This window comes from Bicyclus anynana, chromosome 3, assembly GCF_947172395.1.
Source record: "Bicyclus anynana chromosome 3, ilBicAnyn1.1, whole genome shotgun sequence".
Classification (NCBI taxonomy): domain Eukaryota; kingdom Metazoa; phylum Arthropoda; class Insecta; order Lepidoptera; family Nymphalidae; genus Bicyclus; species Bicyclus anynana.
This window is the reverse complement of record NC_069085.1, coordinates 17859604-17874298: the sequence shown is the minus strand read 5'-3', so window position 1 is coordinate 17874298 and position 14695 is coordinate 17859604. Positions and strand designations below refer to the sequence as shown.

The 14695-nt window shown below is 36.2% G+C and overlaps 1 protein-coding gene across 9 annotated transcripts in view; it reads right to left on the bottom strand.

Annotated features, from left to right (window-relative positions):
- LOC112047949 (SUN domain-containing ossification factor) overlaps window positions 1-14695 on the bottom strand; it is an 83399-nt gene that overhangs the window by 3265 nt on the left and 65439 nt on the right. For 3 of the 9 annotated variants that reach the window (XM_052891311.1, XM_024085274.2, XM_052891314.1), the window contains exons 2-3: window positions 5895-6302; window positions 9-2055 (exon numbers count right to left, since the gene is read on the bottom strand). In XM_052891311.1, coding sequence (XP_052747271.1) covers window positions 9-2055; window positions 5895-5986 — 2139 coding nt within the window. In that variant the 5' untranslated portion in view covers window positions 5987-6302. Of the gene's footprint in view, window positions 1-8; window positions 2056-5894; window positions 6409-14695 lie in introns of all 9 variants that reach the window. The other 6 variants (XM_052891310.1, XM_052891312.1, XM_024085275.2 and 3 more) reach the window with 4 other exon arrangements.

The window sequence follows — 14695 nt, the reverse complement described above, 5'->3', positions numbered from 1 at the left end:
TAACTCACCTTTACTCTATTTGACAGTCTCAAAAATACAGACTCTTTCTGTAGAGTCGCCTGTGCCTGGTTTTGATTCAAAGCAGCTTGAGCGCCGGCAGGAGTTGGATCAACCGCCATTTGATCCAATTCAGAGATAAAACCATCAGATTCGATCATCACTTGATCGCTAATTTCGTCCCCTATATTAAGATTATCTTTTGGTTTATCCATGTTTACATCTTTTCCATTTTTGATTTCAACTTTGGGACTATCTTGGTTTTCAATTTCACTTTTTTCTTCTATTTGCTTTTCCTGAGGGCCAGAATCTACTTGCGGCTCTGGCAAAGGCTGCTGTTCTTCAATGATTGTTTGTGAATCTTCTTTAGAATCCTTATTATCTTTGTCATCTTTGGGTAACTCTATAGGAGCATGTTCAAGTTTTTGTTCAGGTACTGTTTTATCATCAGATTGAGCCGTTTCATTTATTTTATCATCTGTATCATTATCTTTAATCGGAACTAATTTAAGTTCTTGTTCGGAATTCGTTTCACTATTGAGTTTCTGCGGAGACTCGTCTACAGTTACATTAGAGGTAACGTTCATTTCTGTCTCAAAGCTAGTGTTTAACACTACTTTTTTTTCTTTGATCGCGAGAATGTTACACAATGCTGCAATATATTTAGGCGGGAAGAAAGAGTTTACATAAGCCGCGCGTTCGTCACCGAACTCTATAGTCTTTGTACTTTTAAAATCTAAACCATAATTCTGACATACACTTGTGCACTTTAAAGTGTCTCTAAGAAAAACTTGACGCACTAAACTAGATAACCTGTCCGAGCTGCAACTGAGCAGTTCATATACATCATTGTAAAGCGTTTCACTACAATTATCACACACTATTATATGGCTTGGTGAGCAACACTTCTTGTACATATTGTCTGTTGATGTATCGTTGTGTTCACTAGAAACGTTATTAGGAACTTCTGACTTAACTAGCGCTTGAGCAGCTTTCTTCATAATAGACATCACGGCGTCTCGTGCGGAACCAAACAAATTCTTTGAAGGCTCCGCTTCGGCGGCGGGTACATCGGGAACATCTATTATTTCATCCTCTTCGTCTTCATCTATATGAGCGGAGTGTTGTGAACTTTCTTTCTCCAACACTTCGAATTCCGAAGTACCATAAACTTTGAATAAAGAAATAGGGCAATAGTGTTCTGAACCGTGATGCGAGAGCAATTCTACCCTGATAAATTTTCCAAATATTTGCGGGTACAAATCGAAACTTTGTACGTCTCTCATGTCTTGAGCTGTGAATTGCCCGACGCTCGCCCATTCCCGAACAGGAAATCGATCGCTGAATCCCACAGCGATGTCTTTGGGCGTTGACGAAAACAGCTCGAAGTTTGCTATTTCAATCTTCTGAGCTTGCACAGCTTCGCAAAGCTCCACCACGAACCAAATGCGACTGTTGCAAGTGTTGAGCATGTACTCATCTCTGTTCGGTGACAAGATAGAGCTGGCCGAACCAGCCTCTGGGTTCACTGCGACAACTTTGGCACCGCACGCGGGCGACGCGTAATTTTTGGACCTTAATTTAGTGTTTTTGCTGCTGAAGTTTGTATTACTATGACTAGGTTGACTCGAATGGTTCAGCACGGTGTCTTTCTTTTCGGCCTCGGCTAACTGTTTCTGCGCCCACTCCGAGAAGGAGGGTATATCTTCTTGTGGTGTTTCTGGTTTTATTGGAATGTTTTCTTCGAGTGTTTCTACCGGTTGAGATTCGTCTACGAGTTCCGCGTCTGGCGGAGCCGGGATGCTCTGTGGTGCTTCTTCAGGCTGTCTATCTTGGATAGGCTTCGCTTTGACTACAAGCCGAGGTTCCGTGCTCGCTTTTTCGGTAACTTCTTTTTCCTCATCGTCGTCGCCCGCACTGTCGGCGATGGCAAAACTAGTTGTTTCATTGTGCTGTTCAGATTCGTTCGCGAACAGTAACTCTTCTGGTGTTCTGAGGTCTAGTTTAGCATTTTCTGCCAGCGAGATGAGTATCGGAGGCTGCCCCGTGTCAGGTAACCTGGAATCAAAGAGAACAATGTGAATATTCGTCGGAAACTGATTTCTTCTTCACACAGATAAGTATAGTCTAATTACTTAAGTACTAGTTAACTGAGTGTACTCCTTACAAGTCAAAATGAAGGCCTTATTGTTTAAAGTGTAAATCGGATTTTTTAAACTCTTACATAATGTCATGTCATTATTACTAATCTTTAATATTATATCATTACCATTATAAAGTTATGATATACCTAGGTAGTTTTAAGTCAACAAGACCGTCCAACGTTAGATAAAATAACAAAGTTGCTATTGCGGACAAAAAATTAAAAATAAAGAAACATCTGAATGCTTAAATATTTTCTTACAAAGGTATAAAGAGAAAGTGCAAATATCTTCAAATCTCGTGGTAGCTATCAAAACCTCTGATAGAATCAATCTGACGGGGAAATTCGTAATTTCATTATTATTAGCCGGCATATTGAATGCGCCGATTAGTTATAGGTTGATGTTGATTAAAATCAAATTACAAGGCAATAAATCGCTTGAACGGAAACAAACCATTACAAATTATGCGAAAATTGAAAAATCGAGGGAAATTGACACGGTAAAACTTAAATGCGCAATATGATTGAGTAACCTAGGCTTGCGACTTCATTAAGTTTTCTGATTTATATTGCCCTTACCAGCTTTCATTTTCCGTACAATATTGGTATATTGAATTCTACAGTCAATGATCACCTTCAAAATAAAGCAATCGCGCTCTAACGCAGTACTGACTGAGTCTACGATAGTAGCTTTAGACCTCATTTTAGGAAGGCTGCCAGTTTAGCCCATGCTCCTACTATAAGTACATGGAGTTTGGACATGGTGACTTTGGAAGGTAGCCAGTTTCAAGGCTCCAGATCTACGATTGAAACGTACATTTTTAAAATTTTCTACAGCATATCATGAGGAATCATGTCTACAGTCCTTTAAAAGGGACCTTTAAAATTATGTTAAAAAATCTTTGAAAGTTCTAAGTGACTGTCGGCTGGAGACATGATTTCTCATATTATGCTGAGGAAAATATCAAAAGCGACTAAAGTCTAAACTCCATAATTGGCTACCGTACTTACTGTGGTAGGAGCATAGACTAACAAAGTCAAAGACGACAAAGTTACCTATGTCGTGGATTACAATGATTACCTACGCTGCGGGTAAAATAACCTAAACTTTCCAAAAGTTTTACTAGTTGTCGAGTACACAATACATACATAATATATAACGTTCTGGTTAAATAGATTACTTCCAAAACATTAGGACTTTTATGAATCTCATGACTTCAATAAACAATCCATTTCGCGAATAGGGAAATATTCACAATAAATTTTCGATTATGACGACATGTTTCTGATTTAGTGCGTATTTCCTCCGCCGTTCGTTGCGAATACTATTTCACTACAATTTAGAGTCGCAATAATCGTATATTTCGATTAAACTATGCTGGAATGCAAGTAAGCCGGTTTACTTCTCGTCTTTGCCGCGGCGACGTGGGCAGTTACTAGGTGCGTACACAGATTGTATATTTCGAGGGAATGCAAGACTTGCGGTTTAACTTGTAACAGTTAATTTGACTTCGGTTATACATGGTTTGGCTCGATAATTCCTATTGAAGCAGCGTGGTGGGTCCAATCTGGTCTAAAGGAGAAAGGTCTGGCGCTGGTGGACTATTAAAAATAAGCTGATGATGAATATACACGGCTCATGGTGTTTTGATAGGACAAGACAGTTATTTTGCGTAGAAAACTTGTCTTCTTTGGATATTTGCAGCTAGTATCCAAATTCGCTTACAAGATTAAGCCTTAGAAAAAAAGATATTGGGAAAAAGAGGACCCGAAAAATGCCAATAATGTTCGATGATGTTAGACCCACTCTTTTGGACGACTGGATAGTACATCACAGAAAAAGATAAAGAAGCCTTTTTGACCGTTACATTTCATTTCAGGATGGTTCATTTTCAAAGGAACTTTAGTTTTGTAAGATAAAACGACAATAGTAGGGCAGGGATCGAATCCTAATTCTAAAATGTGAGTTCGGGACCTTTACTGTGAAATTACGAGTAATGAGATGATTTAAATGAATTCTGTCATATACTGACACGACCAAGCCGTGAAAGTGATATAAAGATGTGATAAGTTAGAGTCCTGTAGGTACCAGTCTAAATAAAATACGAGGCCCTATTCATATTTGTAATGGACGTGGGCAATTGAGACAATTACTGTATCAATTGAGAACATCGGACTTACGAGTATGTGGGAATGCCTTGCGTATTGTATTTATTGATAGAGACCAAAAATAATAGCTGATGCTTTAGTTAAGTTAGTTACTTTTAGCACATAGGTACTTTAATCTCGAATATTTATTTTTCGCGAAGTGGAACTCTACTTCTTTTAAGTTCGATTATATATAGATGAAAAGCCCCACCATCATCGTAATAGGAGTTAAATCTGAAAGGTCTGGGATGCAATTCCCGCCCGTTGATTGACGTACCCATTTCTAAAGCAAGCTTTACGCTTACTTGAAGTCGAAAGTATCACCTCACCTCGGTCGCCCAGATATTAATTTTATATGGCTAAGTAATATTCTTGATAAAAAAATGGAGAGTAAAATCATTTCAAGGACGTTTAAAGTTCACGTTTTCAATTCATTTTATGAAAGAGAAACGAAGACGTAAAATGCTTCGGCTTTAAACAAATGATATAGCAACGCAGAATAAAAAAGCAGGCGAAAAACCGATTCACATAAAGTTGCGTTTACACAGGTATTTGATTTGACGAGCGATTAAAGTTCTTTTTCAAGGAATTTAAAGAATTTTAACAAATAAACAAGACATCGATACGTTTATCACGCAGACACTTCGCACGCTCGTTTAATAGACCGTAACAACGTCAGTTATTGCCTACTACATGAAAACGCAGGCAATTGTTGTTCTTTCTGCGATAAACTATAACGATAATGATTATTATTGACTTCTACAATAAGTAATTAAGGAAATTCTTGGAATGCAAAATGCATGTGAACAATAGGCAATGTGCAAATGTATCTTTATTTTTTATAAAAAAAAAGTGATATCATGCACGAGACTCGGGGAATCCCCAAGTTGTTGTTGGCAATTTCACTTTATTTTCTGTTATGAAGATTTAAAATTTCTTTGCAAAGTTAGTTTTAGTTAGTTAATCTTCGCAAAGCGGGGCACATGAAAATCGATGGACGCTGGGGTCCCAATGTCTCTTCGTAGGTACTATGAGCCCCGCTTATAGTCACTACAACTCCGAAATTCGTTGAGCTATGTCGGTGGCTTTGGTTTTTCTGCGGATCTCCTCATTTCTGATTCGATCACGCAGAGATACTCCAAACATAACTCGCAAGTTACTCAGTAAAAAAGAAGCTAGAAAAGAAGTTTTTTGGAGTGTGCAATTTTTTACATTTTGTACATAAATGAAATTTAATAGACATTTATTTTTTTCTTTTTTTCATTAGCTAATAAATACCAAAGTTATCGTTTACGGACGATGTTTACTTTATAACTGATTTTAGGGCCACCCTATCATCTGTAGCTACAGTGGTGGCGTTTGAAACTAATGTGTTCATTATTTTGTTATTCTTGGAGTCAAAAATTATAAAAAAAAATACATTTCATAAAAAGTATAGACTGTACTGAAGATATATTCTATTAACGGTACAGAAGCAATATAAATAAACAGCCTGTATATCTGTATGGAGTGAAGTATTACTCGTGTCTTTATAAATTGTTGTACGTCAGAAATAGTCTAACGCATTATATATTGTTGATGTGTGATATGTTAATGAGTGGCTTACGTGTAGAATATCTTGGTGAGTCCTTGGTGGCCACCGTACGACAGCAGTTGACAGAGCAGCAGCGCCGCCAGCAGCGCCCGCGGCGGCGACATCGCGCCCGCGCCGCCGCCGCATTGGCGACGCTGCGCACCTATCACGACACACGACACCCGCGCCCCGCGCCGCGCGCACCACGCGCACTGTGCACGCACCTTTATGACGCTTTGTTACGCTTCATGTGCGCACACCTTTATGTTATACACCACTTGCTTGTTAATACGCATGCGTCTTTATATATACACTGGCACGCGCGAATGTAATGCACACACAACTTTATGAAACTTTTTCTTCGCTAAGTTCAACAAAGTATCTACAAAGCACTTTAAAGTTGGCAAAGTTATTTATCCGTCGATCGCGTTGGTGGGAAGTCTTGGGAACACATTTACGAGTATGTTATAAAAACTGTAGGGTGTATGATCTTTGCTTTTATCAAAAGTTATAGTTTGAAAGTAAAAAGTGTTTGAAGTATTGTTCACTGTAAGCACAATATATTATTTTTCTAAAAGGGAATTGGAATTTGGAAACAAACTAAACATGTATAACAAACTTGCTTGTCAGACTTGACTTTTCATCAAAGTATTTGACAAACACGTTTGATTTGCCAAAAAAAACTGATAGTTTCCAAGGCGCTGCATTTATATCACATTATGTTCCTGAGTTGAGTAATAAAGGCAGCATATAAATAAGTAAAGTTGAACGACCACACGTGCCTTATTCTATCTGTTATTTTAATAATATTAACAGTATACAATCGGTCCGCGTTAGCGAGAGATAATTACGTCGATCTTCGTCACTTTATTACAACTTCAAGTATTCAGTAGTTGCGCGAATAAATAGATGACTGTCAAATACACGTCATATAAACATGGTCTTTATGCAACAACAAAGATGCTACTGAGAAATATATTATGCTTCTTTCACCACTTTATCCAGCCAGATATTAGCAAGATACAATGGTTTGCATACTATTTACTTGTATATAGTACAGGTAAAGTCTTAATATTTAATTTATAATGCATAATCATAAAGCAAATAACAAAATGATTTTATTGTATCGTCAAATAATACTATTACGGTAGAAATAAATAAAAAGGAAGTGTCTGTTTGAAATTTAAAAGTAACATTACTTTTTACTAACATATTAAAGGCTGATGTATGTATGGCGAGTATTTTTGCCTATTGGTTTGTTTGTTTCGGCTAATCTCTGAAACGGCTTGACCGATTTTAGAGGTCTCACTAGTAGATAGCAGATGTTACAAGCAATTACTTTGGCTACTGTTCGGATCTACGCGGACAAAACCGAGGACACCTTGGCTTGTGGCTAAATTGAGACATGATAATACGAAAAGTCCCCAATAGGTAAGTATAGCCCGATAATATTGTTATCTTGAGTTAGTATAATTATCGTACAACCCCAGTACAGTCTACAGTAGGTCAAACGGATACTATGCAAAGATCCACGCCAAAGATATGACAGTGTCGTCAACAAATTAACATATCTGTACGACATATTACGTGGTGGAATTTAATTGCATTAGGTAATGACGTAAAACCTCTAATTAAAGTTCGATGCGCCTTGCAATTTATTATGAGAACTGAATTGTTCATTCTTCACGCCCGTAAAATATACTGAATAATGGGCCATTTAAAATTGAAATAGGCAATAAAGTAAATAAAAGTTAATTGACACATACCCATTATGGAATAGTCTTTATGTACACTCATATCATAAAAATTAAAAACCACATTTATAAACAAAAAAAAAACTCTTTATGGTATGTATCCTAAACGTGCTTATATAATGAAATTATAATAGCATTGTCTTAATTTTATAGTAGTACAATTTTCATTATCATCTGCATATATAAAATACCCACTAAAGGAGGGCAGGCCTTCCTTATAGAAGAGGAGACATGGAGCTTAAACCCAACACCCTACTCCAATGTGGAGTTAAGCGGGATAGAACCATTAACTTCCTCCGGTAAACTGAGAATTTTTTGGAACAAAGATAGTTCGCCCGGGATTCGAATGCTCGAATGGTCATCCCGTGACCCGAATAATCAACTACTAGACCAAAAAGGTTGTATACTTTTATCTGATTAACAATATCTCAAGTCTCTCAAAACTCAAACAAGCACTTATAAGATGTTATCAGAAGTGGGATAAGATTAGTATATTCAGAAAAAAGCAGCTGTTAATGAGAATAACTACGACGAAAGTACATTACGTGTTCGTCAAATCATTAGTGCTTATATTAACGGAATTCCGCGATAGAAAAGAAAGCTTTCTACGTTATCTAATAATGCTAATGTAGATACCAACAGTTCAGTCCTCTCTGCGAGCCAATAAAGAGTTTAAAGCCCGTACTCTGATATCTACGGCTATTTATTAGAAATCAACGCAAATAGAAATATATTATTCTAGCAGACGTGCCGCAGTTTCGTTCGTTTTCGTTCCCGTGGGAATACGGGAATACTAACTACAGCCAATCACAAATAATGTAGCTTTCTATTGGTAAAAGAATTTTAAAATCGTTTCAGACGATTAACTCCTAAGAATTCATAGCTTTATTTTTTATAATATTAGTGTAGTCTAGTCTAGTCTATATAATAAATGCGAATGAATAAATAATCATTCGTATAGTAATAATGGATAAAAACTATGTTATGGTAATTTTTTGAAATAAATCGAAGTTCGAAAATATAACAAGTAAATAATCGTAATACTTACTTCATTCTGCGTTTAGAATGAAAATATATGTTATCAATTAAACCCGTCCACCCAAAGCGTCTCATATACTAACTACATGATTTAGAGATCTTAAAACTGTTAAAATTTCGGTAATCCAATAACTAAACCTAAAATATTTAACCAATTTTCCGCTGTAAATCATGCCTCTCGATCTATTGTAACAGTTTAAGAAACAAACGATCGTCCGTCATTTATTTATTGCCGCATTTACGTAACAAGGAACGTAATTTTACGCGACGTCGATTCTTATAATTGCGCGGTGTTAATAAACCCGCGACGGCCGTATACACGATATACCTACGCACGTGCAACCTTTGCTTCGCCGTTAAATAGCAGTATCCGTTAATAGGTGCTATTTGTGGCTATAATTAGCTGTGTAGAACGCTTTATCACACTGATCGCATATCCATTGGCACTCGATCATATCTATCTCGATCATATCTAGTTCGTTAACATCCATTTGATTGTCCCAAGATCATAATCCTAACAAGGATTAGGTGCACTTCATATATGAAAAAATGCACTGTACCCTAAATCCTACCCTATACCACACCCTAGGAAACAAACTTGAGCACGTCGCTGCCTAACGACATTTAAATGTAATTAATTACACATTTACTACTTGAATAACATGACTAAGTGCGGTAACAACCTTTTAGGAAGAAGAAGAAGAACTTGAATAGCAGCACTAAGAATAAAATATATTGTTTTACACAGACCATTCAAACCGCCTAAAAAGCAATAAGAAGGTGAAATGAGATGAAAGGAGTGAGGGACGTGAGAAATTTAGTCTTATGCTGAGGCAGGGCCCCCATTCAGCTGAATGTTTAATATTAATTAAGTATTAATAGACTAACTTATGATTGTACATCGTTAAGTAATTTTAATCCTTTTTTATTAGTTTGTAAGCTTGTAGATTTAAATTTCTCTTTTTTTCGTCTGAATTAAGGATTTTATTATTATTATTTATTACTATGCAAAACATTGGAAATGATGAATTAGTGTATATATGCAGCATAATAAAACGTACCTATAAAATAATTTAATATAATGTAATTTGAGTCCGAGTAAATGAATCACACATTTATGAAGAAATCAGCGAACAAAGAAAAGTTTTCGATCCTAATACCTACAACCATTAGGTACCATCAAAATAAATAGACGGACGCAAGCGTTTCCTCAATTCCGTGTAACAATAGCGCATAGATTCGTATTCGATTGCGCAATCGATAGGTTGCGGTTTGGAACACTATCCCTTAATGCCGTTAATACTGCTGCAACATTCCGACCGCAGAGCTACAGATACCTATCTGTTTTGAGAACCAGCTGGTATTTGGCCCGGGTGATGGAGCGACTGTGTTACTTGTCGACTTTATCGTTCGAGATCAAATAGCGAAACTACACCAATTAGTTTGCATTACAACGATCAACGATACGGACTGGTTTGAGGCAATTAAGACACTGAAAAATTGAATACGAAGAGAACGGCTCGAAGGATCAAAAGCTGTAGGGTTTGTGATCGATAAATTGATACAATCACTTGACTGAAATACAACCTATAGGCTGTTTCATATATAGGAGAAGGTTCAGGTCACTCTTGACCGTCGGTTATATTTAAGCACTTAAAAGTCACATATCCGGAGGAGCAGATCTTTTAATATTGTTATGTTAAGTTAGTATAATTATCGTACAATCACATAATATGTTTATTACATTATTATTTTATAAAAAAAAATAATAATGAATGTATATCGCGGGCCGCTAAAAAGTGATTAGAGTGTTTTACGCAAGAGTGTTTTGTTGCACACAAGAGAAGTTTAACCTAAAAAATGAGAGGTTTAAAGTTTAAACCGCATCTGCAGATATAACTAAATCAGATTCAGTTAAAGTAAAGAGTACCTAAATCTATGAAAAGGTGACAAGGTGATGCTAGGTAGTGGTTTTGAGTCAAAATTGATAAACAAAAAAATAATCAATACAAATGTGATTTTTGGTACTACAAAAACATAACAAAACAGACTATAATTCATTGATACTGTATCACCGACAGTTAACATGTGTAAAGAATAGTAAAATAAATAGATAAGCAGTATTCACCAAATATATGATAACTACCGTCGGAGCTTACAGAATCATCGGTTACGGGACGATACGGGCTAGAGGAAGTTCATCGTGACCCGAGTCGATTATATGGTCGAATGTCGTACGTATCACGACTGTATTCACATTCACTTTAAGGGTCTTTTCGCACTCCATCCTCATCAATTTTCGTCGTTGCCAGCTTATTAATTATTATTAACAGATTATTATTATATTTTAATAAATTCATTTTCTTTCTCTCTTCTTTCTTATTTTTCCTATTTAGCCAGGCCTTCTTCATAAAAGATGGTATATGAAGCTCTGTCCCACCATGCTACTCCAATTTTTGGTTGGCAAGCTTACGGTGACAATGTTTAACTTTAGCTTCAAGGGATTGTACACCGAGTATATAGTTTTAATTTCAACTAGATACGTCTACGCGTTAAAGAGGTACAGGGTAATTGACAGACAGACAGGCTGAAAGACAAGACGGTGACCCTATAAGGGTTCCGCATTTTTTCTTTTGCGGCCAGGAAACATAAAAAGCTCCTAATTTGATTAAGAATAGTCGGAGTCGGCTTTAATGCAGTGCGGAGTGAGCCTAAACAAGATAGGTTCTCGGACACTCGATATGCAAGGATGTTATATGTCACAAATATCTAACACGCCGAGAGTATATAATGTTCAAAGGTCGACACAGTTTTATTTATCGAAAGATTAGTTATGTGGTCTATAGCTTGAATCCTTTAGAGGAAAATAGGGGAGACCCTAATCTACTGGAAAGTATTAGCTAACAAAGACGTATACAAATTGGGTTGTTTTAATATAAATTTTGAATTCAAAAATAACTCAAGGCAAATAAAAGAATAGTACCAAAAGAAAATACCCGCCAATCTTGAACAAGTACCAACCAAAAACACACTTGTACATGGTAATTATACACATGCACTTGTCAATTTCGATAATGTATTCAGAGACGAGTGTGAGGCAGTGAAAGGAACAAGCAATAAGCGCTGTCAAAACAAAAACAAGGAACCAACGTGTGGAAGCTATTTTTGTGATTGAATAAGAGCCTACTTTGCCAGACTTGCTTCTTTTTATAAAAACTGAAAGTTTATCAGTTCATACTTCCACCACGGGTAAGTTAACCAATTATGGAGCTGGGACTGAAGTGACTTTGTGAAGGTTCCAGGTTTCGGACCCACTCAACCGCCCAAGCATTTAGCGTATATTTCCAATATTTTCTTCGGCATAATTTGACAAATCATGTCCCCAGTCACAACCCTTTGAAAAACATCTAATATTCAAGCACTTTTGAAACATCAGTTGACTATTTGCAAAGACTCTACCACCGATTTGGAAGGCAGCTTCTGCTGAGAAGAGCCGGCAAGAAACTCAACAGTTGCTCTTTTAAAAAATCATACAGTTTTATATTTTACAATACATCATTACAATTTCTTATACTTAGTTTTACTTCCTGTGTGAAGGTGGAAGCTTCGTGGCGGAGATTACCACAAAGCTAAGGGTCTGGTAACTGACGACAACTCAAGGTATCTCGTAGAAAATATCAAAAAATTTACTTTTTACTCGGTCAATTCAGGATCTGGACCCTTGAACCGTTCCTTCCTAAGCTACCACGGTCTAAACTCCATAATTGGCTAACGTTCTTTCTTATGCTAGGCGCATAAAACTTAGATGGAACTGACAAACTTTCATCCTTTGTATGATGAGGTACGTCTGGCTATCGCATGCTATCTGTCTATGATACTCGTACGAATAAGCGCTGCACTCACGTGAGCGTTCGACCTTGCGCGCTAATTAAAATGTCCAACAGCTAACTAATGTGCGAAAAACTGTGCTACTCAGCGATGTGCGATACATATTTCATTGTTAATGGTAATAAATGACGTCCCGCGGTTATACACGCGTAGTTCCCGTTCCCGTAAGAATACGTAAGTTAAAATATAGCCTATTTTACTCACTGATAAGGTAGCTTTCATTGGTGAAATAATATTTAAAATCGCTCAAGAATAGGTTATGAAAACCGGCTACGGGTCTCTTGGGTTCGAGGCTAGTTCGGACCATGATCATGAACTGCCAGTAGCAGCTCGAAGTTAAGAAGTTAGTCGTTGGTGTTACACTCGCATCCTTCGGAGAATCGTGTCCGGTCATAATATTAATATCTGTTAAAGAACAGATTCACCCTAGTCAACCCGCATTGGAGTAGCATAGTCGGTTACATGATTATGATTAATGATAATAACTGAGCCAAGATTGAAAATATACCATTCTATACTGTAAAATATATCATTCATAAGTGGCAAAATATATGAAACAAGTATTTATATATTATATATATTTTATAACGTTACAAACATCTAATGAAGGGCTTCTTTAAATATATTAGGAGTGTAAAGTTTAGTAACAGATTTGTTTAGAACATATTCAATACTAAAATTGAAAATAGTATGAATTTTCCCTGACTAAATTAATCATTTAATATATCAGATAAAACCTACAATACCGATAGATATTAGACGCCATCTATGAGTCACTGTTATATAAATTAAACAGCAAAGGGCTCAGTATGTGTCCTTGCGGAGACAAAAATAAACCTTGTATTTAACTGTTGAACAAGATTGCAAAAGTCAAAACAGCTTTCCCCGATAGAGCAACTTACAAATCAGGCGTGTGGGTGGAGCCATAGGATCATAATATAGAAAATGATAAATTCGTACACAATTGTACTTAAAACTAAATATACACCATTTTCTTCATTTTATTTTTATAAGCAAGTAATATATTAAAAGCAATCATTCTTGTCTTTCTGATGCTTCAGATAAATCAGATGCAGAAAATGCCTATGTACTTCCGTGGCTATGTACTACCACCCTACCGGCAAAGACCGCCGTACCGCCAAGCGATTTAGCGTTCCGGTACGATGTCATGTAGAATCCGAAAGGGGTTTAGATTTTTATCCTCTTCCTAAAAAGTTAGCCCGCTTCCATCTAAGATTGCATCGTCCTTTACCATCGGGTGAGATTGTACTCAAGGGCTAACTTGTAAAGAATTAAAAAAAAATTAAAGTAACCTAAGATTTTTAATGATACAAAAAGAGACTTTTTAATTACTAAAAAACGATACATAACAGTCAAATTATCATTAATAACACGAGTTCAGTTACTAACTAAAGCACCCTGGCAAGTAAATATAGAAAATACTATATATAAATATAAATGAAAACATACCGCTAGAAAAGGTTAACAAAACCATGTTACCGTACTACGTAGCAAAAAAGGTATGCATAAAATCAACGAGATCATTAGTAAAGTTCCGTATATTGAGCAAAATCTTTAATCACAATATGTATCAAGATACTTTCTAAACACATATATTATCACAAGTGCACGTAACCTATTGGCAATAAGAATAAGAATATACGATGCAATGAAATTGTATAACTGTTGCTTCATATCAATAATATGGCTTAATATACTTAGCTGGATTAAACCAACCGGGGCCAACGAGCAAACAATATAATTTTATCTGGATTCGAAGATAACATAGAACTACATTAAAATTTCAAGTAAACAATCTTAATAGATCTTTATTTAAAAATTAACTCAAGGCAACACAAAATAGTCAAATCAATCTAAACAATAGGGGTCGTGTTATATTCAATGAGAGAAAATCCTAATGAAACTGAGCTAAGTGAGTAAGGGTTTATCTAAGAATATATTTATATGTTTTGCATAGTAGTTAAGAGAAGCCGTCTTAGTTATTGTAATATTGGTTGGAATACGGGGATAATTTATAGCCTATATATATAGCCTTCCTCGATAAATCAGATATAGAGTATAGATTACTTATTGTAACATTTACGAGTATGATAACGTAATTCATTGAACTAATTAGCAAAAAAAAAAAAAAAT